Source organism: Garra rufa, chromosome 8 (assembly GCF_049309525.1).
Source record: "Garra rufa chromosome 8, GarRuf1.0, whole genome shotgun sequence".
Classification (NCBI taxonomy): Eukaryota; Metazoa; Chordata; class Actinopteri; order Cypriniformes; family Cyprinidae; genus Garra; species Garra rufa.
The window spans coordinates 17312520-17338404 of NC_133368.1; the positions used below are offsets into that span (position 1 = coordinate 17312520).

The 25885-nt window shown below is 34.3% G+C and overlaps 1 protein-coding gene across 1 annotated transcript in view; it reads left to right on the forward strand.

Moving 5' to 3' along the window:
• The first annotated feature begins 211 nt into the window (after window positions 1-211).
• Window positions 212-25885, forward strand: part of myo3b (myosin IIIB) — a 141752-nt gene continuing 116078 nt past the window's right edge. Inside the window, exons 1-8 of the mRNA XM_073845037.1 lie at window positions 212-240; window positions 4913-5096; window positions 5473-5493; window positions 5965-6099; window positions 8302-8406; window positions 8709-8808; window positions 10670-10746; window positions 13904-14049. Coding sequence (XP_073701138.1) covers window positions 212-240; window positions 4913-5096; window positions 5473-5493; window positions 5965-6099; window positions 8302-8406; window positions 8709-8808; window positions 10670-10746; window positions 13904-14049 — 797 coding nt within the window. The remainder of the gene's footprint in view (window positions 241-4912; window positions 5097-5472; window positions 5494-5964; window positions 6100-8301; window positions 8407-8708; window positions 8809-10669; window positions 10747-13903; window positions 14050-25885) is intronic.

The following is a 25885-nucleotide window of genomic DNA, read 5'->3' on the forward strand; positions in this document are numbered from 1 at the left end:
TGTGACTTCTTAGAGGGCAGTGACGGGAAAGTGGTATCTGAATCCATCAACTAATACTCTCATGTGCCAGAGAGACACAGGCAGCTATAGACCTTTATTCTTTTTGCAAAAAATGTTTTTTTTTTTTTTTTTTGTCCTGGCTGGAGCACTATGATCACATTTTCTACACCTGAGACTATTAGTGGGCTCTTGAGTGTTTGTCATTGAAGAGATGAGTCAAAAACAGGTCTTGTTCTCCATGTAAGTACTTACACTGTTGTGCTCGTAGTGTCACTAGGTAATTGTAAACAGAGATCTCACATTCTTGATTTGTTTGTGCATAAATGTGTTCAGATCCTACCTGTCAGATCACTACCACTGTGTTTGTGTAACTGAGTACACAAACTTAAAGAAAAATAATGATAACAAGAATGGTGTACCACTAGGCTTAGTCTTGTGTCCTTTTTTGTTTATTGTATATTGTATATTGTAAAGGTTTACGTCCCCCTTTCAGAATCTGCGAAATGTTAATTATTTTACCAAAATTATACAAAAATGCATGTTATTGTTTATTTAGTACTGGCCTGAACAAAATATCTCACATAAAAGATGTTCACATATAGTCCACAAAAGAAAATTATAGTTGAATTTATAAAAATTTAAAAGTTTAAAAGTTTACATACACTTGATTCTTAATACTGTGTTGTTACCTGAATGATCCACAGCTGTGTTTTTTGTTTAGTGATAGTTGTTCATGGGTCCCTTGTTTGTCCTGAACAGTTAAACTGTCTGCTGTTCTTCAGACAATTCCTTCAGGTCCCACAAATTATTATTATTTTTTTTGTGTATTTGAACCCTTTCCAACAATGACTGTATGATTTTGAGATCCATTTTTTCACACTGAGGACAACTGAGGGACTCATATGCAACTATTACAGAAGATTCAAATGCTCACTGATGCTTCAGAAGGAAAAACCATGAATTAAGAGCCGAGGGGTGAAAACTTTTGAACAGAATGGAGATGTGCAATTTTTTTCTTATTTTGCCTAAATATCATATATTTTGTTCATTTAGGACTGCCTTCAGAAGCTTCTTCAAACTCATTATGCATTGTTTTTTTCTTTCTGGAGCATTGGAACCTTCTGTAATAGTTGCATATGAGTCCCTCAGTTGTCCTCAGTGTGAAAAGTTGGATCTCAAAATCAAGAACAGTGGGCAGTTTAACTATTCAGGAAAAAGCCACACAGCTGTGGATCATTCAGGTAAGAACACAGTATTAAGAATAAAGGGGATGTAAACTTTTGAACAGGGTATTTTATTGTCTCTTGTGGACTATATGTAAACATCTTTTATGTGAAATATTTTACTCAGGTCAGCATTAAATAAACAATAACATGTTGTATAATCCCTCTTATTTTGGTAAAATAATTCACATTTTGCAGATTCTGAAAGGGGGATGTAAAAGTCAGAAAGACTGATAAGAAATAGAAAAATCTGACACCTGTTACAGAGTATCAGAATTACAGCATGCCTTTGGCAGCATGATTATGTTGACCCTTCGCTGTAATTCCTTAAGAAAGAACAGCTGTTTGACATGACATCTGATATTTCTCAAATGTCAAGCCAAAGTCATAGTCATACTTTTTTTGTGATTGTGATCTGATGCAACCAATTAGCTTGTATGACATAATGAGACACATTTAACATTGATTTGCAAGACATAGACTTAGTAACACAGTTACGAATGACATGTTAATAACAAGTCTATGCCTTGCAAATACATATATATTACACGTAATATATTATGTATATAATACATAATATATTATGAAACAACACAAATGGACAACAGTAATGTAGTGACCACAAAACCAAAACTATCTCATATTCAGCAAATCTAATTTAAAGCATTTAGAGGGATGAGTTCAGCCAAAAAAAAAAAAAGAATATTCTGTCATCATTTATTCTTATACCCTCATGTAGTTCCAAAACCTCAATGATTTCCTCTCATCAAATACAAAAGGAATGATAGCAGGATGTTCACATTGTCAGGGACTTTCAAGCTACAAAAATGACAAAAGAGCACCATAAGTTTAATACAACTTTTATATCATAAAGTGTATTCCAACTCTTCTGAAGCCATATAGTAGTTTTTCGTGAGGCGCAGACTGAAAATCTTACCTAATTCTTCCCTCTGATGTTCCTTAAAGGGGTCATATGATGTTGTTTAAAATAATGTTATTTGGTGTAATGTAATCTGTTTACGAGGTATGAGGTTCAAAAAACACATTATTTTCCACATACTGTATATTATTGTTTCTCCTCTCTGCCCCGCCTTTCTAAAACACTTCGATTTTTACAAAACTCATCGCTCTGAAAAGCAAGGTGTTCTCTGATTGGCCAGCTATTCAGTGCATTGTGATTTGGCCGAATACCTCAAGCATGTGAAGGAAATGCTACACGCATTACCATTTTGTGATACCATGTCCCGGCGCGATGAGACAAAAACAATAAACCGCTTTATAAATGAGACATTTGTTGCATCTAGTGAAGACATAATTACTGATTATAATGACTCATACTGTCTTTTTACGTGTTGCGTTAACACCGTATCTGCATTTGTGATCATAGAAACGATAGACAAGCAGCACTACTTTACACTGATCAAAACTCGCGTTTGAATAGCCAGCAGCAAATTCTTCAAATATGAAAACGTACTTACAGGCTGTGAGCCAGATGCACCAGACTGCAAAGTTGTCCACTTTATAGTGTTCACAGAAAGCATTGTAGGCTCCTCTGCCAGATTCAGGAAACAGTCCTCCATAAAATGGGCTGCACACACTCAAATATTTTCCTTGTATTGTTCTAGGACAGTGTTGTAAATTCAACTTAACCGCTGATTTCTAGTTGGGTACTCATTTGGAAGGCCAAACGAAGTACTTTTGCTTTCGCAACTAAACACACTGCGTCTCCACAACATGGCGGCTGCAACAATACTACAGAATAAAAGTTACGCTTTTTCCTTTGCGTATACCAGTGTTGTTTTTGACAACCATCTTAGATTTAGTCTTAGTCTTAGTCTTTTGGACTAAAATGCTTATTAGTTTTAGTCAAATTTTAGTCACTTCTAAATGTGATAGTTTTAGTCCAATTTTAGTCGACGAAAAGTCAAAAAGGTTTTAGTCTAGTTTTAGTCAAAAAAGGGGAAAAAGTATTTTAACAAATTAATGTAGGTCAGTAAGTATTTTGCTGTTGGGTAGTGTCACTTATAAGTTGTGAAAATAGCAGATCTATAGTTCAACACAATGTGAGCTTCCGGATCGACTATTTTCACCAATAATTACAATAATGAAGGAATGGTTTTAGACATAAAAGACATATATTTGAAATACACCCATAGGTCCTCTCGCCGTTTGCGACCACCCTGTGTGCAAACTGCCGCCATCATGGTTAATCGTCTGTCTGTCTGAGTGACAACAATGTGACGTGTTGAGCGTAACCAAACAAGGATAGAATGCTAAAACGGCTTGCCATACTAGTATGGCAAAGAGTATTTAACGCTAAAACGGCTTGCCATTGCGGCAGATACTTTTTCGGTTTTAATTGGCATGCACAATAAGCAGAAATGTCGTGCATTTTAAACGTCTGACGGACCACCCACTAACATTTTCGTCTATTCTCGTCTCGTCAACGAAAACTCACACACGTCTCGTCATGTTTTAGTCATCAACGAGCCATTTTTATCTTGTCATCGTCTCATTATCGTCATGAAAAAAAGTGGCGTCAACGAAATGATTTCGTCATCGTCATCGTTGACGAAAACAACACTGGCGTATACATATGGGCAGTGTTATGTAAACCTTCCCACGTTGTGACATAGACATGTGGGGGCGTGTTTGAATGGGCCGTTTTAGGAAGGAGGGACTGAGTCTTAACTTTTATATAGAATATCTGCTTGGGTTTGAGACTTTAATCTTTGCAACTTCACAGATCTTATCTATGCACAAAAAGCTTGTAACTCTCCAAAGACAAAAGATAATATGAAATTGCATCATATGACCCCTTTTGTGCTATTGTAAATGTGTGTATTTCAAAAAGTTTGCACATAGTCGCAAATCACACGTTTTGCATGGAGATGTCAAATCTGGCATGGTACATTTTAATGTGTGATATTTGAATATATGTGAATGTTAATGAGACCTATCTCAAATGAGAAATCATGCTGAATCTGCAGATGAGATTATCACTGACAAATCAAATTCATCTTTGTCTCACACAAATGTATTATGTGACTTCAGAGGATTTGAAATATTACGTACAATTTATAAATTTGTGTGGCCCCTTGTGTTATTTTCTCAGCATGACAGCCACTGGTAAACTTCATTTTCATTGTATGAAAAAAGCAGTAAATGTGTGAACTATGCTGAATTTCTCCTTTTGTATTCCATGAAGAATAAAATCATACCGTTTTTAGTTAGTCTGGTGGTGAACCATTACATTAAGTTGGAGTAACATTACTGACATTTCCAGGCCAAAAAGTCTTTGTGAAAGTACAGTGAATTTGCGTGACCAATTTAGACAATAGTCAAATCTGCATAGGGAAATGAGGAATGTGAATTCTTACTGGAATAACTGGATTTCACCTGGAAGAATTTGTGAACAAATGTAAATGTGGCCACTCCTTCAAACAAAATTCCTGATCATGTATATTCCTATTGAAATGACTCTGCTAAAATGCTAAAAATGGAAAATGTGACCCTGGACCACAAAACCAGTCATAAGGGTCATTTTTTTATTTTGTATGTGACTTTTGATGAATGGATTTATTTTTTATATTATAAGAAACATAATTCAACTCAAATATTTCTTTTAACTATAAAATGTGTGAAGAAATTGAATTAAATCTGTGCTTTGAATGACTTGTACTGTTCAGGAGGTCTTTCTATGGACTGTATCCCTACAAGTCAAGCATGATCGGTCTGGAGTCGCTGGCAGATCCATCTTCTGATTGGGACATTGTGGAAACAATTGGCAAAGGAACCTATGGCAAGGTCTACAAGGTCATCAATAAGAAAGATGGAAGTCAAGCAGCCGTGAAAGTTTTGGACCCCATTAATGTGAGTCATTGTTAAAGATTTTCTTCATTTGTGTCAACTCTTCAGCATTTCAGTGTATTGCAACTGTGTCCTCACCCCAATTTGAACACATGGAAACAGTTACTTCCATGATTTCACCCTGTTTTTTTATTTTTCCCCTGAGAGTCGTAAATCTTGATTTTATAGAGTAGCCTCAATAGATTCAAAAGGGGGCAGTGACATTGCTATTCAATAATGAATCTGAAAGCTGCTGAAAATGTATTCTGCATATAAATAACCGTTCTCTGTTTTCTAATTAGTTTTAGGATTTAAGACACCTAACAGTATTTTCAATGATTTAGAAACCAAAACATAAAAAACATCTTTAAAGACGTTTCTTCTCCTCTTGTCCTCTCAGAATCCCAGTCACACTAACAGAGTAAGTAGACGTTCTTCCTAAATTCCCCCCACAGATATTTTCATACAGCGCTATTGATTTTTGGAAAACTTGTCAGGATGTTTTATTTTTATGCCTAATGCTGATATTCCCCATGTAGTGTGCTGTCATTAGTGCTGCTTGATCCCCCATAACCCCCTGCTGCACACTACATGCATGGCTGCCTTCATTGTGCCATCAAATACCCTCCCTGCTGGTCATACAAGCACATGCACAAAGCTTGGGAGCATTTTTTTCATTATCATCTCTGCTGACATATTATCTTAGAACTGTATTTGATAGCTTTTTTGAATCAGCAGCAATTTTCAATCATTTTTCTAGCTTCAGTCCATGTTGTCAAGTCATAGAATTTTATAAGAACACCATGTCGTTACACAAAACAAATCCATATTAGGGCACTGTTTTGTTTACTCACATATATGATTAATGCAGTTGTGCTATTGGTTGTGTCAGGATGTGGATGAGGAGATTGAAGCGGAGTACAACATCCTGCGTTCGCTGTCCAACCATCCCAATGTGGTGAAGTTCTTTGGCATGTTCTACAAAGCAGATGAGCTCTCTGGAGGGCAGCTATGGCTTGTTTTGGAGGTACATTTCTTTATCAGAGCTTGGTTTTGCTTTTTATTTGCATTAGAAAATAGAAGATTTTCAGGAGAGTGTCAATGTCAAGTAACTGTTCGTTGAGTTGTGATGCATCTTTCTGATAATACTGTTTCTGAGCAATATTCATTTATATCACAACTTTAAGTAAAGCTTCACAGCATTAAAACTCAATTCATACAAAGCAGAGATTTCGGTGTGGACATAAAGATTATGATGTTTTGGTGGTATTAGCCTTTAAGTTTAATTTAAGTATACAGATAAACCCAGTGTAAACACAAGCTATTCAAAGCTATGGAGGAGGGAAGATTTTCAGTGACTACCAAATTTATATGTTGAACAATTCCCCACACATGAAGCTGCTTTTCAATGCAATCAAATAAATATTTAGCCTTAAATGTAAGATTTATGTATCTGAATTACATCCCAGCAAGCATTTGTATTTGTTCCACAGTTAGCCATAATTATGTTCACACTTTTAACTGAATAAATGTGATTGTTTTCACAATGAACTGATTCATGCTAATTCTAAGTTGAATGAATTAATTTAGTAAATATGATTTCGTTGAATTAAATAGATGCAAACAGTAATAAACTATGCCATTATCTATCTATTTGTATACATACATTGCTAGTCAAAAGTTTGTGAATAGTAAGATTTTTAATGTTTTGTAAAGAAATCTCCTTTGCTCACCAAGCCTGCATTTATTTGATTGAATGTACTGGAAAAACAGTAAATATTTTTACTATTTAAAATAGCTGTTTTCTATTTGAATATATTTTAAAATGTCCTGTGATTTCAAAGCTGGATTTTTAGCATCATTACTCCATTCATATGATCAAAAAACACATTATTATTATTATTAATTATGTTGTACGATGGTGTTTTAGTGCAAAAAATTAAAAAACAAAATCTAAGATTACAAGATTAGTCGTAATATTTCAAGATTAAAGTCAAAATTACAAGAATAAAGTCAAAATATTATGAGAATAAAGTCGAAATACTACGAGAATAAAATCATATTATTTCAAGAATAAAGTAAAAATTCCGAGAATAAAGTCATAATATTATGAGAATAAAGTCAAAATACTACAAGAATAATAAAGTCATACAATTCTGAGAATAAAGTTGAAATATTACGAGTATAAAGTCAGAATATTTTGAAAATAAATTCGAAATGTTTCAAGAATAAAGACAAAATTACAAAAAATAATTTGTTAAAGTTAAAATATTTTCAGAGTGTATTCTAGCCTTTTGCGCATACAAAATAAAAGTATTAATTTCTATAATTCCCCCCAAATAAATAAATAAATATTATTTAAAAAAATTATACTGACTCTAAGCTTGTAAAATGTTACAAAAGCTTTTTATTGCAGATAAATGCTGATCTTTGGATCTTTCTATTCATCGAAAAATCCTGAAAAAAATTTACTGAACTGTGTTAAATATTGATAATAATAATAATAAATGTTTCTTGAACATTGAGCAGCTAATCAGAATATTACAATGATTTCTGAAGGATCATGTGACACTGAGGACGCAATGATGCTGAAAATTTAGATTTGATCACAGGAATAAATTACATTTCAAAATATCTTAAAAAAGAAGTTATTTTAAATAGTGAAAATATTTCACAATATTACTGCTTATATATATTAGACGTTTGGAAATCTTACCTGTTTCTTATCTTTTTAGTTTATGCATGACAAATATGCATCACAGTAAGTTCAATTAAATAGAAATTGTATATGTAATTTAAATGAATAAAATAAATAATTAAATAAATAAAAAACTCCTAAACTTAGACCTAAATATTCATTTAAGTCTATATGGCAAAATGCCACACAGACATTCTTGAAAATATTTATTCCATGTTCTACAAAAGAAAAACTATGTTTGGAACAAAATGAAGCTGAATAAAAGATGGCAGAATTTTGTTTAGCTTAACTATTTAATATGTATGCATATTGTTATGTCTAACATTATGATATTATTACTCACAATAGAAATGCTGAATAAAAATGCTGTGTGGTGTTTTTGTTATTTTATTATCATAAAATAGTGCTGAAGCCTTACTAATGTAGTTTCTGTTGTTTGGTTGCCCTCTTCTCTGTAACTGCATTTATCGTTTTTTTCTCTCTTCCGTTCCTCATTACTTTCCCTCTCTGTCTGGCATTTCTCTCTGTTAGTTGTGTAATGGGGGTTCGGTAACTGACCTGATAAAGGGTTTGCTGATGAGGGGAAAACGTCTTGAGGAGCCCATCATCTCCTACATCTTGTATGGAGCACTTTTGGTGAGACACACACACACACACACACACACACACACACACACACACACACACACACACACACACACACACACACACACACACACACACACACACACACACACACACACACACACACACAGACAGACTGAAGTAATCTGCTCACCCCAGCACAGGGAACGCTGCCTCAGCGCTCTGCCCGTGCCAGAGTAGTTATTTTGGGCTGTGATAGTGAAGAAAGACAGAGGGTGTCCAGCTGTAGAGTTTAGGGGCCGATCAGAGGCAGTCGCACTCACTGACTCAAGTTTCTCTTGCTTTATTTTCAGGGTCTTCAGCATCTTCACAACAACAGAATAATCCACCGTGACGTAAAGGGCAACAACATCCTCCTCACCACAGATGGTGGAGTCAAACTGGTGGACTTCGGTAATGGCTACCCTTACGAAAAAGAAGTTTATTCAAGTGTACTATTAGTACTTCTTTTAAACTTTAAAATAGGAAAGTATACTTTCAGTCTACTTTATATGCCTCTCAGAAGTGTGCTTTATATACTTCTCAGAAATACAATTAAAATGACATTTAAGTATACTTGACTTATACTTAGAAAAAGTCTAAATATATTTGAACTATACTTGTGCTCTGAGAATCTGTGTTTTCATTGTTATACACTAGGGGCGCTATTTCACATCTTCTGTACAGAATTTACAAAACACAAGCGAAGAAGAAACCGAAACACCAGATGCTTCCACATGTAATCTAACACAATTGTCAGACATAAAACAACATCAAAACCACAGATATGTAAAACTGTGTAACGTTATGGAATAAAATGTCGACCCATGAAGAGGTAATAATGACTGTCAAGCTTTGGGGTGTTGATCAACTTTATCTACGTTTTGATTATCATCAATAGTCTTTTTGTTCAAAATGTTGTTTATTTATTTATTTATTTATTATTTATGACACTTACCCACATTCAAGTGTTTATAAAAAAAATACATGAAACTAGAATTTTTGTTTAGAAGCAGATACCCTGTTCTTTCTTTTGATGTTTTGTATGTTCAGATATTCATATAACAAAATATACCTAAATAAGGACATAGTAGTATACTTAAAGTATGATATAAAGTTCAGTTAAGGAAAACCTATTAGTATACTTGTAGTATAAAACTACTAAACTAGTAGTTTACTGAGACTATACTTCAAAGTGTTCTGAAAAAGCATAAAAAGTATTTAATTAGTAAACTATCAGTAGTTCACTTTTAGTATACTTGCAGTACAAACTGAAAACATAGATGTAAACTAGTCGTGTACTCAAAGTTTACAACTGTTATACTTAAAAGTATACTTTTATATACTAGAAATTCGGCCAATTTAGTCTCAAGGAGTATTGAAATAGTTCACTTAATAGTATACTACAGTACATACAACACTGATATTTGTATACTTACAACATAAAGTATACTTAAAATGTACTTAAACTTAACTTAAGTATACTTAAGAAAATAAACTTGAAGTATACTTCTTTTTGGTAAGAGAGGATGCTGTTTCTCTGCACAGAGAGGAGCATTTCACTATATAAAGGGGATTTTATTTTGATTTGGAAAGTTTTATATACATTTGTCTTCGCATTCAACAATGGTTCATAGTGACAATGTTTGTCAAGCTCCAAAATGGTCAACATACTACTTTGGAGTGACATAAGAGTAAATAATGAAAGAATTTTAATTTTTAGGTGAACTGTTCTTTTAATAGGATGCACGACAGACATTAAAACCGAAGTACAGTACAGTACATAACAAACAAAAAGTGTATTTATGGTGCTAATTCTGTATGTGTACTAAATTGAGGTGGAGCCATTCAGACGTCTGTGTGCTTTATCAAACACACCCTTACACACCCTGAGCTGATCATGTGAATGGGGTTCTGCATGGAAAGTGTGTGTGAGGGTGAAAAGGGGTGTGTGTGTGGGGCGACTGATTCTTGTCTGCCTGAGGCGTGTTTGTGCCGTGTGCATGTGAGAAAGAAGTGGATCCCTGCTGGGAGGCAAAATGCCCTCATCACATAATGCTGCCAGCCGCCCACTCCCTGCGCTAATGTCACGTCAGATTATTTGCCCCTCCTAAATGTCTAAATCCATACAACTGTTATTTGGTCCTACTATAGTTGTTTATTATCACAAATGTTCACACATTTCAGTAGAAAAAAAATCACATTCAAGATAAATAAAGAAAAATAATCTTATTAAGCTGTGATTCTGACATACGAGGTGTCTGATTTTTTTCAGGTGTCTCCGCTCAGCTGACGAGTGCGCGTCTACGCCGAAACACATCAGTGGGAACGCCATTCTGGATGGCTCCTGAGGTCTGTCCTGTCATAAATATACAACCTTACTCTCTTTACCTCTGCTTTTCAGTTTATTCTAGTCAACACCCATCTCTATTTTTGATGACATACAAAAATGTTTTATACTTAAATGGATACTTCACACAAAAATGAAAGTACTGTTAAAATTCACTCACCTTCATGTCTCTCCAAACTTTAGTGTTTGAATGAATGTTCTGGCTGCTCTTTTCTGCACAATAAAAGAGAATTCAATGTGAATTCTATTAAAATTTGACAGAATAGAGATATTATTGAGAGCTATGACAGATTGTAAGTAATTGATGACTTAAATGTTCAGGCTCCAAACAAAGCAGTCATATGACCTATCATACAGTTCTGTTTTTTGGTTTCCATATTGTACATGTGGCCATATAAATGGCATATGCCATTGCTTGTTGTATGTACTGTAGAAGTTCAGAAACAAAATACACATTAAGTGCTGCTAATCAGATAATTAGTGTTTGAAAAAACAAACAAACAAACAAACAACAACAACAAAAAACTCACCACCTACACTAAACTCTAACATAGACCTGAAACTGATAGTGTCTACAAAAACATGTTTGCAAAAAAAAAACAAGTTTGAGCTCTTAATTGTGACTCGCAAGGTTACTTCATTAAAAAAGAAACGTAGAGAGCTGTTTATGTGACGTAAATGTCAAAATGTATTAAATTATAAATCATGCACTATATATATATAAAAAAAACTTCTAAACTACTAAAGTGTTTTGATGTCATAATGTGGAAGTAACCATGCAAAAATAATTCTTTATTGATCTGCCCCTTTATTCATAATTTGTGTGGAAAGGAATAAAAGTTTTTGCCATTTTACTGCCACTAGTGTTAATTTCAGTTGGAAATTGCAGTGAATTGTATTTATAAAATATGTTAATAGAGCTTTGCAAAAATATACAGTTGAGGTCAAAAGTTTACACACACCCTGCAGAATCTGCGAAATGATAATTATTTTACCAAAATAAGAGGGATCGTACAAAATGCATGTTATTTTTTATTTAGTACTGACCTGAATAAGATATTTCACATAAAAGATGTTTACATATAGTCCACAAGAGAAAATAATAGTTGAATTTATAAAAATGTACCCTGTTCAAAAGTTTAAATACACTTGATTCTTAATCCTGTGTTGTTACCTGAATGATCCACAGCTGGATATTTAGTGATAGTTGTTCATGAGTCCCTTGTTTGTCCTGAACAGTTTAACTGCCTGCTTTTCTTCAGAAAAATCCTTCAGGTCGCACAAATTCTGTTTTTTCGTCATTTGTGTGTATTTGTACTCTCTTCAACAATGACTGTATGATTTTGAGATCCATCTTTTCACACTGAGGACAACTGAGGGACTCGTATGCAACTATTACAGAAAGTTCAAACGCTCACTGATGCTCCAGAAGGAAAAATGATACATTAAGAGCCGGGGGTGAAAACTTTTGAACAAAATGAAGTTTTGTAGATTTTTCTTATTTTGCCTAAATATGATATATTTTTCATTTAGTACTGCCCTTCAGAAGCTAAAATGCTTACATGTTTCCCAAAAGACAAAATAAGTTAAATTACCCTGATCTTCAAATTCAAGTCTTCAAGTTTTCACCCCCTAGCTCTTAATGCACCATGTTCTCTGATCTCTATTGTGAAAGCACTATATAAATACATTTAACAGTAAGCCTATGTTGATTATTTTGTTTCTAATAGGTCTGTTCTTTTAACCTGTGAGTAGATTCACTACAGCTTTATGTATCTTAATGCTTTCTGTGCTTTCGTGTATACATTAATGAGCTAACAGAGATATGTATGTGTGTGTGTGTGTTAATGTATATGTGTGAGTGTGCCTTTGTGTGTGTGGGTCGTGTGAAGGTTAATAGCCGAGCGCCGCTCTGTGAGAGTGAAATAAAGCGAGGTGATGGGGCCAGTGGGGGAGGCCCCTCAGGGCCAATTAAAATACAGTCTAAATTAAACGCTCCGCAATATGCCAATTGGCCAGTGTTTCTGACACACTGATTTAATGCTGCAGAACAACATAATTGTTGTGATTATTACGGTACAGTAATGATTAAATATCATGAACATTGGTTAACTGGAGCTGAAATAAAATTAGCATAATTTAGAAAATGATCAAGCTAAATTCATACTGCATAAATGAGCTAATTTAATCATTTTAAACCATATAATAATGAAACTGATAGGAATCCCTCTGATACTTTAGTTGAAATGGAAGCCATTCAGTTTTAAAAGCCTGAAGATATCAGCTATATTTCTTGTAAGTATCAGATGGTTTTACTAGAATTCCTAAGGGGATATAAAAACAGGCACAAAGGAGTCAATAGTTGATAAACAGTAGGTGTATAGAGCTATCAAATGATTGTGGGTTGCATAAATCATAAGAAGAATTTAAAATGCAAAAATTGCTTTTCTTAGATTTTTTTTGTCTTGTTTCCAGCCAAAATATCAAACAATTCTTAAATCAAGAAGGATTTTCAACAAAAAAAGTCAAAATTAAGTGTTTTTGCTTGAAACAAGCTTAATAATCTGCCAATGGGGTGAGAAAAATAATCTTGTTTGAAATTAAATAAGTTTTTTTTTGCTTACACCATTGGCAGATTATTTTGCTTGTTCTAAGCAAAAACACTTAATTTTGACTTGTTTTTTTTTTAAACAAGAAAATATTTTTTACTCGTCTAGAAAATCCTTCTTGATTTAAGAATTTTTTGATATTTTGGCAGTAAACAAGACAAAAAAAATCTAAGAAAAGCAGTGTGTGAGCTTTTTGCAGTGTATGAGTTTCATATTAAACTCGCTGACTGTTGATAACATACTTAGTTGAGATCTCACAGTTGAAATTTCTCCTGAAGCTCTACGCTTTGAAAAACAAAAGTTTTTCTACTTTTAAAACTTCACATTTGATTCACTTACTTATTTTATTATAATTTTGAAACTTGCTTCTGAGCTTATTTGTTTCTGAGTGAAAATTGTTTCAGTGTAGATGAGACCCATAAGAGAAGTGTTCTAACTGCTCTGAGAAATAACTGAGACATCAAAATCTTATTTGTGAGCTTAGTTTTCCTCTGACAGTGTGAACATGATGGCTTATGTGTGCTATACCTGTGTGTTTTTCTGTGTGCAGGTGATAGCATGTGAACAGCAGTATGACTACTCATATGACGCCCGCTGTGATGTGTGGTCTCTGGGCATCACTGCCATAGAGCTGGCGGATGGAGACCCACCCCTGTCCGAGATGCACCCGGTCAAAGCACTCTTCAAAATACCACGGTAAGACACCAGGGGGAGCTATACTCACACTGCACTCACAAAAGACTGGGAAACTTGCGGAAATAGAGGGAGGGGTAGATGGAAATGGAGATAGACTGGAGAAATTAAGGGAAAAGTGGAAATAGGAATGAAAATACAGCAAAAGAGAGAAGGACAGACAGGAAATACCTCGTAATTTCCATTAGTGTAGACACTCTAACTGAGACTGATGTGACTCACTGTGAGCAGATTGGGAAGATCAAGCAACCAATGAAAGACACACACACACACACACACACACACACACACACACACACACACACACACACACACACACACACACACTGTTCTGTTTACATGTTTTATGGGGACATTCCATAGGCGTAATGGTTTTCATACTGTACAAACCGTACTTTCTATCGCCCTACACCTACCCTACACCTAAACCTAGCCCTCACAGGAGATTGCGCACACTTTTACTTCATCAAAAAAACTCATTGTGGGGACATTTGGTCCCCATAACATGATAAATACCAGATACACACACACACACACACACACACACACACACACACACACACACACACACACACACACACACACACACACACACACACACACAGTATGTTCTATATAGTATAGTTGTGTGTAGTATGAATATAAACTGAATGTCACCTTTATTTATACAGCGCTTTTAACAATATGGGTTGTGTCAAAGCAGCTTTCTACATTCGAATGTTCTACATTTGTTATGTTGTCATTGTCATGTGACCTACCAGATTCTTGCTTCAGTGCCATTCACAAATACTTTCCTTGCGGCCTCATGGGATGGTAAAATGTCCAAAATTTTGCCAGAAACAATAGGTCATCTGAAGACTTTTTGCATACTGTTTTATAAATACTGTGAATTTGAGCATACTACTCTGTTCTCATGTTGTTTTTTGACTACTATTTCAGTAGGCAGGTAGCAATTTCGGATGCAGCCGTCATATTTGTCAAAGACTGCATCTTTAAGACTTCTATATGTAAATGACCTCTGTTATGATTGCCTAATCTCTATTTACTGCATTTTACATTATATAATACTGAGTACATTGACATACATTTACATTTAGACATTTAGCAGACGCTTTTATCCAAAGCGACTTACATAATACTCATAATACTATTACTTATATAATAACAAAAAAGAAAAAGCAAGCTAGTGAGAGGCCTAGAAATAGATATATAGAATACAAGAAGTGCAGAGAAGCTAGTGTTATTTTTTTAAAGAAAATAAGCAGTAAGTAAATGAATAGACAATAAGTCTAAAAGGACTTATTTATGACTTAACCTTTTTTTTTTAGAACAGAATTAAAATAGACAGTGCTAGAGTTAGAGGGTCAAATAAAGTTGGAAGAGATGGGTTTTTTTAGCCGATTCTTGAAGATGGCTAAGGACTCAGCTGTTTGTTAATTGGAAAGTCCATGAAAGTGATTTTGTGTCATCTCTTTGGGAGGGCACAATAATGTGTCATTCACTTGCAGAACACAAGATTCTAAAGGGCACATAAGTCTGAAGTAATGAATTTAGGTAAAGAGGACAGAGCCAGTAGTGGTTTTGTAGGCAAACATTAATGCCTTGAATTTTATGTGAGCAGCTATTGGTAGCCAGTGCAAATTGATGAAGAGAGGTGTGACAAGCATTCTTTTCGGCTCATTAAAAATTAATCTTGCAGCCGTATTCTGGATTAATTGTATAGGTTTGATAGAACTTGCTGGAAGACCTGCCAAAAGAGCATTGCAATAGTCCAGCCTGGACAGAACAAGAGATTGTGAAGCAAGTTGTGAGTAGGTGTGGATGTTTAAATGTGTGGTTTAATCAGCTGATTCTGTTGTCATTACTGTGAAATTGTCTTTTGGTGATTATTTTTAGTAAATGACCAATCCTGACTTGACTGAAGCTTTTTGTGGTAAATGTTTTCAATGATAGGATTGAAAATGTGAACTGTGCACACTTGCTGCAAAAAAAAAAAAAAATGCTTTTCTTACTTAGGTTTTTTGTCTTGCTACCAACCAAATTATCTCAAAATTCTTAAATCAAGAAGGATTTTCTAGACGAGTAAAATTATTGTCTTGGTTTCAGAAAAAAAAGTCAAAATTAAGTGCATTTTTGCTTGAAACAAGCCAAATAGTCTGCCAAAGGTGTAAGACATAAGATTTTTTTGCTAACCCTATTGGCAGATTATTTTGCTTGTTTCAATTTTAATTTTGACTTATTTCTGAAAATAAGAAAATATTTTTTATTCGTCAAGAAAATCCTTCTTAATTTAAGAATTTTTAGATATTTTGGCTGGAAACAAGAAAAACAGAGTAAGAAAAGCTCTTTTTTTTGCAGTGCTAATGCTTTATTCAGTGAAATATTCAACTGTGGTCTTCGTCATGTCTGGTGATTTCCTAGTTCACCGTCATTTAGCTCAATTATTTTATCATCACAGAATTGGGACATCTTACATGTCACAATATTCTGATTAGCAATAAAATATAAGAGCTTTGATGAGAATCTGACCTTCTGCCATCTTTATGATCACACCATTATCACCCAGAATGCATAGTGGATATGTCCTTTGATTGCAATTTGCATTCACTATTAGCTGCCCTCCCTTCTCTATTGTCATTTAGATGAGGCCGACGCTCATGTTATCTGCCCCGCTCCAGGCCTGCAGGGGATGGGCCACTCACTGTCAGAACGTATACCTTTATGACACAAGAAGCTATGCAACTCTATGACATAGTATAATAGCATACTGCTTACACTCTTAAAAACAAAGGTGCTTCACGATGCCATAGAAGAACCCTTTTTGTCTAAATGGTTCCATAAAGAACCTTTAACATCTGAAGAACCTTTCTGTTTCACAAAAGGTTCTTTGTGGCGAAAGAAGGTTCTTCAGATTATAAAAAGGTAAGAGTTGGTTCTTTAAAGAACCTTTGACTGAATGGTTTGCGGAACCAAAAATGGTTCTTCTATGGTTTCGCTGTGAAGAACCTTTTAAAGCACCTTTATTTTTAAGAGTGTAGTGCACATTGTGAAGTATATACTATATACTGAATACTACTTACTTTTCAAGAAAAAAATTCTGGTTAATTAATTTCTGTAGTTAGATCTAGTGTCAAAACTGTCAACCACAGTGTACAAATTTTTCAAGTCGGCATTTAGCTTGTTATAAAGCTGATAATATAATTTAGTCATAAAAAAGTACATGTGCACTGTTGAATCGGTATATTTTTATATATGCAAAAATGGTAAGATCTGTGTGTTTGTACTGGCGTTGTAGATGTGCTTTAATGCCGCTTGATGTTTCGATTATGAATGCTCAATATGAGAAATGATAATGTTGGAATACTGTGCTTTTGCCTTTCCAGGCCCATTTGTCATATAGTTTATGCCTGAGTGCAATAATCATGTATAGTATCTACACCATCAGGACGTGCTTTAAAATGATGTGCTCCCTCTTCTTTTTCACCCACCTGTCTCTCCCCCTCTATCTCTTGCTTCTACCTTCCTTTTCTTTCTTTTTTTTTTCAAATGAAATTAGATATTTGGGCCGGGGCGCATAAATCAAGTGCGTGGGACCTTTAGCGCAGCAGCGGGTGAATAAATCAGTGTTGGTGTGTGTACTGGGGCGTGAAATGATTCTGTTAACATGTCATCTGTCCGGGCCGGCGTTCCCACCATCAGCCCGCTCTCAGACGGAGAGATTACGAGGGGGCGTGGAGTGATCGGAGCCTGTCAGCGCCAAATGTTTGACTCGTGATGAAGGACATCAGAGGGAACTGAATGGCTGCTCATACACAAGGCTGCACAATTGCCAACCTGAATACCATTACTGGAGCTCAAGCTAACACACTTTTCTCACTGACGTACAGCACAAGGACTCCTGGGTTTTTAATTATGGCTAAATCATTTATACGGTGCCTTGCGAAAGTATTCATACCCCTTCATTTTTCATGTTTTGTTATGTTAAACCGCTTTAAATTACTTTTTTTTTCACATCAATCCACACTCCATACACCATAATGTCAATGCAAAAATATAATTGTCACATCTTCGTAAATTTATTAAGTGCATTGCATAAGTATTAACTCAGTACTTAGTTGAAGCACCTTTACAGCTTCAAGTCTTTTTGGGTATGATGCGACAAGCTTTGAACATCAGCATTTCTTCACCTCTAAAGCTCTGACAGGTTGGATGTGGTCTGGCAGACATTTTCAAGTTTCTCTAGAAATGTTTGATTGGGTTCAAGCCTAGGCTCTGGCTGGGCCACTCAAGGACATTCATAGAGTTGTCTATAAGCCACTCTTGCTGTGTGCTTTCGCTCATTGTCCAGTTGGAAGGTGAACCTTCTGTCCAGTCTGAGGTTCTGAATGCTCTGGACTGGGTTTTTATTAAGGCTACCTAAATATTTTGGTGCATTGAGCTTTCCTTCTATTCTGATGAGTCCCTCAGTCCCTGCCACTTAAAAACAGCCCCACAGCATGAGGTTGCTACCACCACATTTTGCTTTTGGGATGCTACTCTGCAGGTGATGAGCGCTGCCTGGTTTCCTTCAAACATGATGCTTGGAATTGAGGTGCATCAGACCCCAGAATCTTGTTTTTCACAGTCTGAGGGTCCATTAGGTGCTTTTTTGCAAATTCCAAGTGTGTTTTCATGTGTCTTCAATGAGGAGAGAACTGAGTTTGGCAACACCACCATAAAGCTTAGAGCGTTGGAGTGTTGCAGTGATGTTTATCCTTCTGCAAGTTTCTCCTATCTCCACATGTGATCATGGAGCTCAACTTAAGTGACCATCAGCTTCTTGGTCACCAATCTAGCCAAAGCCCTTCTCCACCGAATGCTCAGTTTGGCCAAGAGGCCAGCTCTAGTCCTAGAAATACGAATGCTCCTTACATTTACATTTACATTTCAACTGTCCTGGATAAGGGTATGAATACTTACAAAAACTGCTTTTTTAATGTAAAATTCACTTTATAAAAGACCCACATTTCTCGCTTTAATTCATGGGGATAACATGGATAATTTCACATGGTTTAGTGTAAGATTTTTGCCCAATATCAAGTTTTAAAAGTAAAAAAAACAAAAAAACAACTACAGATAACTTTTACCAGTAGGTGGCTGCAGAGCTCCACTATTTGCTATTTTCTATTTGACCACATGAAAGATATTTTTTCACAAGTTTTTTCAGTGGAATTCATATCTACAGTACAGACCAAAAGTTTGGACACACCTGAATAAGAAGGTGTGTCCAAACTTTTGGTCTGTACTGTATTTTATTATTTGATTTTGATTCGATTTGATTAGATGAAATCTGTGTTTTAAATCCATCATTAAGGTGCAGTTGCATCCTGCAAATCACTTGTGTCTAGAAATATTGAAATATTATTAAGAAATGTAAGTATTAATGCTAAACTAAAATACTTTAATGTTATTTGTATAACACTATCAAAGTAATGTAATGTGAAGTAATGTGTATTAATAAATACACATTTGTGATGATGAATTTGCAAATATGCATATTTAAAATATATTAACTTTAAAATTAATATTAAATAACAAAGGTAATATAATCAAGTGCTTTACATGTGCTTTAGTATGTTAGTCAACACATCAAAATATGTGTACTTCTTTAAAATATGACAAAAGATTATTAAAGCAATGATTTTAAATATACCTCAAAAGTAAACCTTTACATTTGACACTATTACAAAGTTCTTTAAAAAGTGTACTTAAATGTGTTAAAGTGTACTGTCTTTAAAGTGGCCTCACCTGCATGTTTTTTTTAAAGTGTATTTTTAAGATTTGAACTACACTACAAGTGTATATTTAATACAATTAAGTGCACTTCTTTTACAACATTAGTCAAATGGATTTTCAGAGCTAATTTACTTGAAAATAAAACATATTGTATACAGGGTTCGTACGGGTGCTTGAATTCCTTGAAAATGCTTGAATTTTAATGTAGTGTTTTCAAGGTTTAAAAAATGCTTGGATTTTGTATGAAGTGCTTGAAAGTGCTTGAATATGCAGTTGCATCGGTTTCATATTAATTCGCTTTCATACTAAATAGTTATTTTAGTAGAATAGAATTATGTTTAAAACGAGAATTTGGGGATCGCAAAATTGCCAGCCCTATGTCCCGGGGCTATTGTGTTTTCCAGTCGGGCTACTATGTTTCACCGGACTATCTTAAAGTAGAGGGCTCGTGCGGATCATTACAAACTCATCAATTTAGCTGTATCAAAGTTAAGGCAATACAAAGTTTTAAATGTATTAAATAGTATAACAAAAGGCTTAATTATAAGTTTAAGAGTTAGGGACGTATTTACGAGAATCGCGATAGGGCTGGATAAAACTTCAAAAGGCTATGATGTCATATTGAATAAACACTGCAGGTTTCAAAGTCAAAACGCGGCACGGATGTCTTTATATGAATGTATTTGAAGGGAACCGACTGTCCTCAGAAACGTGTCGTTGGCATTTTCATTTCATGTCTGATAAAACTGCGTTAATGCTGATTTGTATACAGCCGTTACTAGGAAACCGTAATATTTCAGCACTCCCTAAAGTGCCCCCTCGTGACAGGGAATGAATTTGCGAATATTCAGCTGTTTAGTAAGATTATTACAAATATTGGCCCATGTTTTTATGCAGCAAACACATAAGAGTTGTAAATGTAAAAGTTATGTGCTTTCTTAAAATCTAAACAATTAAGACAGTAATATTTATGTTTTAAATAAATTATACTTGATATATCCATTTTAAAGGTATAAAGGCTGAAATGCCATTGTATAAGATGTTTTGTTCTTGTGAAAATCTGAATTATAAATGATGTCATTTTATGGCTTAATGTTACTGTACATTGTTCAACCCCACTACGGTGTTCATTTTACTTGTGCAGCTCTTAAAAAGGGTCATAAATTGCCTTAAATTGGTATTTAAAAATTCTGCAGATACACTGTAAATAGTGAAAAAAATACCTTGATATTTGTGAATAGGAAATCAGGTAGGAGTCTAAATGTCAATCAAAAAATATGTTTAAAAAATGGTCTTTTTTCATTTGGGCCAGTTAAATTGTATTATTAATTTTATAGTGTCTTTTTGACTACCTTTTAGTAGGCTACTTTTAGGCTGGAATGTGAAATGTATTTGTGAAAATCCTTCAAGTTTTAGAAAGTTTTCAAGTTTTAGAATTTTAGTTTATCATTTTTTTTTACAGTCATTTTATAGCAGTCATTAATGTGTTACCATAGACATTGCCCTACTCCACTCATACAGTATTACTTTTATTTGTGCAGGTCTTAAAAAGCCTCTAAAAATTTTTTTTTTAAATACTACAGATACTCAGTAAATTATATTAATTATATATTTTAAATTATATAATTTGTATACTAAATGTTGACTATTTATATGGGGCAATGTTATATGCAATCTAGACAGTTGTTTTTTAATAGCACAATAACATCTGATTTAAAATTTAGAACTCATGTATGTGAATATGTAATTTGCCACAGTGCTGGAAAATCTTGAAAATGCACCTTGAAAGTGCTTAAAAAGTGCTTGAATTTTACTTTGGAAAAGGTGTAAGAACCCTGTGCATACTTCCATTAAGTACTGTTAAGTACTACGTTAGCCAACTGCTGTTGGATAGCTTTCTCTACATATTACAGATGTGCTTCCTATCTGGCCTATAACTGATTTAATCGTTGCATAAAAAAACATAAAAAGAAACCTGGGCATGGACAACATGGAAACTGAAATGAGTCACATTTGGTCTATTTTTACCACGGTGGCAAAACAGTGACAGTGTAGCATGTACATGGAAACATGTACAGTAAAATATATCATCAGTCTTTAATATTGTAATGTTTCTTTTTTTACTTTTTGTGTTTAGCTGGTGGCAGGGCTTTGCCTTCATTTCTACTTGTCTACAAATAATTTTATCAGGATGGCTGGCCACTGGGAGGTTGAGGAATTGTGGAGTCTTTTGTATGTGGCAGATTAGTATTGACAAAATGTCTGCCGTGTCATTTATCATCAGAAGCCGGCGCGGCCACAGCGCTTGTGTTGGAGTCATGTTTGCGTGTCCATTTGAGGCTGCAGCAGTGACTGCTCTTACTGAACAGTGTGCAGTTACATTACATGAATGTAAATCAACATTGATTTGATAGTACATGTAAAAGGAGTGTGAGAGTTTAGGTTTAGAGGTACAGTTAGAGCAGGGGTCCCCAAACTTTTTTCTGAGCGGGTCACATCATTTTCTATTCTTTAATGGAGTGCCAGGTCGGTTTATAAAATAAAATTCCATGGGCCGGACTGACTACTATTATTATTATTATTTTATTATGATTTTACCTGTATTTATTATACCTTTTAATGCTAGAATAGTTTATTATTTTTTATGCACCAGACAGACAAATGATCATTTCTTTTCAAAAGATATACAGGTGCTTCTCAGTAAATTAGAATGTCATGGAAAAGTTCATTTATTTCAGTAATTCAACTCAAATTGTGAAACTTGTGTGTTAAATAAATTGAATGCACACAAAGTGAAGTAGTTTAAGTCTTTGGTTCTTTTAATTGTGATGATTTGGCTCACATTTAACAAAAACCCACCAATTCGCCATCTCAACATAATATAATGACATGCCAATCAGCTAATCAACTCAAAACAACTGCCGTCAAAATGGTCTCTCAGTTTGGTTCACTAGGCTACACAATTATGGGGAAGACTGCTGATCTGACAGTTGTCCAGAAGACACAAACATTGATTGCCAAAGAAGCTGGCTGTTCACAGAGTGCTGCATCCAAGCATGTTAACAGTAAGTTGAGTTGAAGAAAAAAAGTGTGGAAGAAAAAGATGCACAACCAACAGAGAAAAACTTTGGGTAACTGGGAGATGAGTGAAGTTTTGCTTTTGCACTTGTCCCACAGCAGTGCTAGTTTCACCTCAAATGCTATTGAGTCATTTTGTCATCGCTCTGATTTTTCTAGCTGGCTCGCGCATCACCTGTTCGATCACGATGACACATTATGTTGAATGTACCATTCTGTTAGTGAATTTAACAAATAATTAGGCTATGTTAATAACTAAGGGAAATTTTTGTTTGAAAGCCAACCTTTATTATCAAATACCGACATGATATAAGTAAAACATATTTAAAATTACATTTTCAAAATATGTCTCTGGCATTGTTCAGAGGGCCGGTCCAAATGCGGGGGCGGGCCGCATTCGGCCCCCGGGCCTTAGTTTGGGGACCCCTGAGTTAGAGGATAAAAAAAATCATTTGGCTCAATGAAAGTCAACGGAAATTGTCATCATGATGAGAAAAACAAACTGTGCATGTGTGTATCATAATGTCATGATGGATGAAGTGAATTTCCACAGTCTAGTTAGCATAAATCTCTTTTCGGTGAATGACACGCTGGTCTTTTTTTTTTCAACCCAATGGACAGATGCTAATCTGTGTTTGACATTTTGATTTATCAATATATGTGTTTTTCTCTTATTTATTTTTATATTTATAGATCATTGCTTCTTAACCAGGAGTTTATAAGGCCCCCTAGGGGCCCTCAATAAACTTTCAAGGGGGCCTTACAATTATGTAAATGATTTATGTAATAGATTAATATAACAATTAAAAAATGAAAATAAAAACACAAAAAATCTCTTGAACCTTCTAGAATCACTCACAAAATGAATTGTGCTTAATATACTTTAATTTTCTATAAATTCGCTTTGAAACTATGTATTTTGAAAATATATAAACAAGTAAATGTGACTTTTTGTCTTCAGAAGAGCACAAAAAGAGAAATTAAGCAGTATGTTGCTGTTTTCTATACAATGATCTGCTTCCAGAAACAACTCATGCACTGGATGTCTTCTGAAGCCAAATTCTTATTCCTGTAATGTCTAAACAGTTCTTTTATTACAGTAATTAGGATCTAATAAAGATTAAAAAACACTGTAATTCAAAGTGTTGTATTTAAATGAGTATTTAAAGGAATAGTTCACCCAGAAATGAAAGATGTAGAGATGTACAGTACACTCTTAAAAATAAAGGTGCTTCACGATGCCATAGAAGAACCTTTTTTTGTCTAAATGGTTCCATAAAGAACCTTTAACGTCTGAAGAACCTTTCTGTTTCACAAAAGGTTCTTTGTGGCAAAAGAAGGATCTTCAGATTAGAAAAAGGTAAGAAAGAGATGGTATTTTAAAAAAACTTTGACTGAATGGCATTAAACTTGCAATTATGGCCAAATGAAAGATTTGTTGTAGGGCTATGTTGTATGCTCCTACTGAAAAAAAAAAAAAGGAATACCTTTTTAATCACATGACAGAAATGACAGATATTAACCTTCCCATTACGAAGCGATATTTGACTCCTTGGAGGTTTTTTTTAAACCTTTGTAATGCCATTTTTTTAAACTTTATTAAATTAATGTCAACTTTTGTGACAAAAAAAAAAATAAGATTAATGATTTTATTAAAAAAAATAAATAAATAAACAATAAATTAAATTAAAATAATTCAAAACAATCAGGAGGAATAAGTTACCAGTCAAATTAAATCAGCAACAACAATTCACCTTTGCATGTCACAGAAGAGCAAAAATGTGGCATTAAGGAATATTTACAGATTTTTGTGAAAAAATTCAGAGGTGGCATTAATGCATTTCATAATTACAATGTTATGAGATTAATGTTTTAAATATAAAGTTTTGAATATAGAAATATTAAACGATTTAAATGACTCAATTTATATTTTAAAAATGAAACTGAAACCACCAGTATGTGGCAGCAAGTCAAAGTCTTTGTGACTGAATCATTAATTGAATTGATTCAAAAACATAGATTCATTCATACACAAAACAGCGTTGTGTCAAAGTCTATAGATGCGCATATATAGCTCAGCTGTGGCTTTGTTTGGAACTATTTTTGTTGACGAAATATAACACAATCAGACTACAGTGTTCCTAAACTTTTGTATAAAATCAAAAATGTATAAAACTGTTGTATAATTCAAATTCACTTTTGAAAACTCCCTTTATAGTCATTAAAAACTGTCACTTGTCTTAGTTCATCGCAATCTCGCAAACTTACATTTTAACTAATGAAGCTCTCTACACGGCATACTTAATCTATTATTTACATCGTCTCTACACTTTGTTTGTTATAATGAATGACAAAAACTGCAGTCTGCTTTTACGATCTGTGCTGTGAGGAGCTAGGTTTTTTGTCTACATTGCGCTATACATTTGTGTGCAGAACTGAATCGCTGAATCGCTTTTGTAGTCTTTTGAATAGATAAAATGGAGGAATCACTTTAATTTCTAAATAAACCTAACCTCTAAGTTCATTTCTAGCCCTGATAATAATGCTTTCTCAATTCACAGCACGTTAATCAGTGGAGTCATGTCGATTACTTGTGAATTATTTTATCAGCTGTTTGGAATCTCATTCTGACGGCACCCAATCACTGCAAAGGACCCATTGGTGAGCAAGTGATATAGTGCTGCATTTCTACAAATCTGTTTGTATGAAGTAACAAACTCATTTACATTTTGGCCTAAGGGTGAATACATTTTCAGTAAATGTTCATTTTTGGGTTTATTTAATGCATACAAAATACTTTAAAATTAGACAATTTGTTTTTCTTCTGATTTTGGGTTGAAATATAACGTATATCTTACAGGTTTTATGAGATTCACACTTACATTTATGTATATCTCTCCCTCCCTCTGTTTGTGTCTAGCATGTCATCTCCAGCATGACAAACTGATGTTGTGAGTAACATGGCTGAAAGCGTGACTGTTTGCCA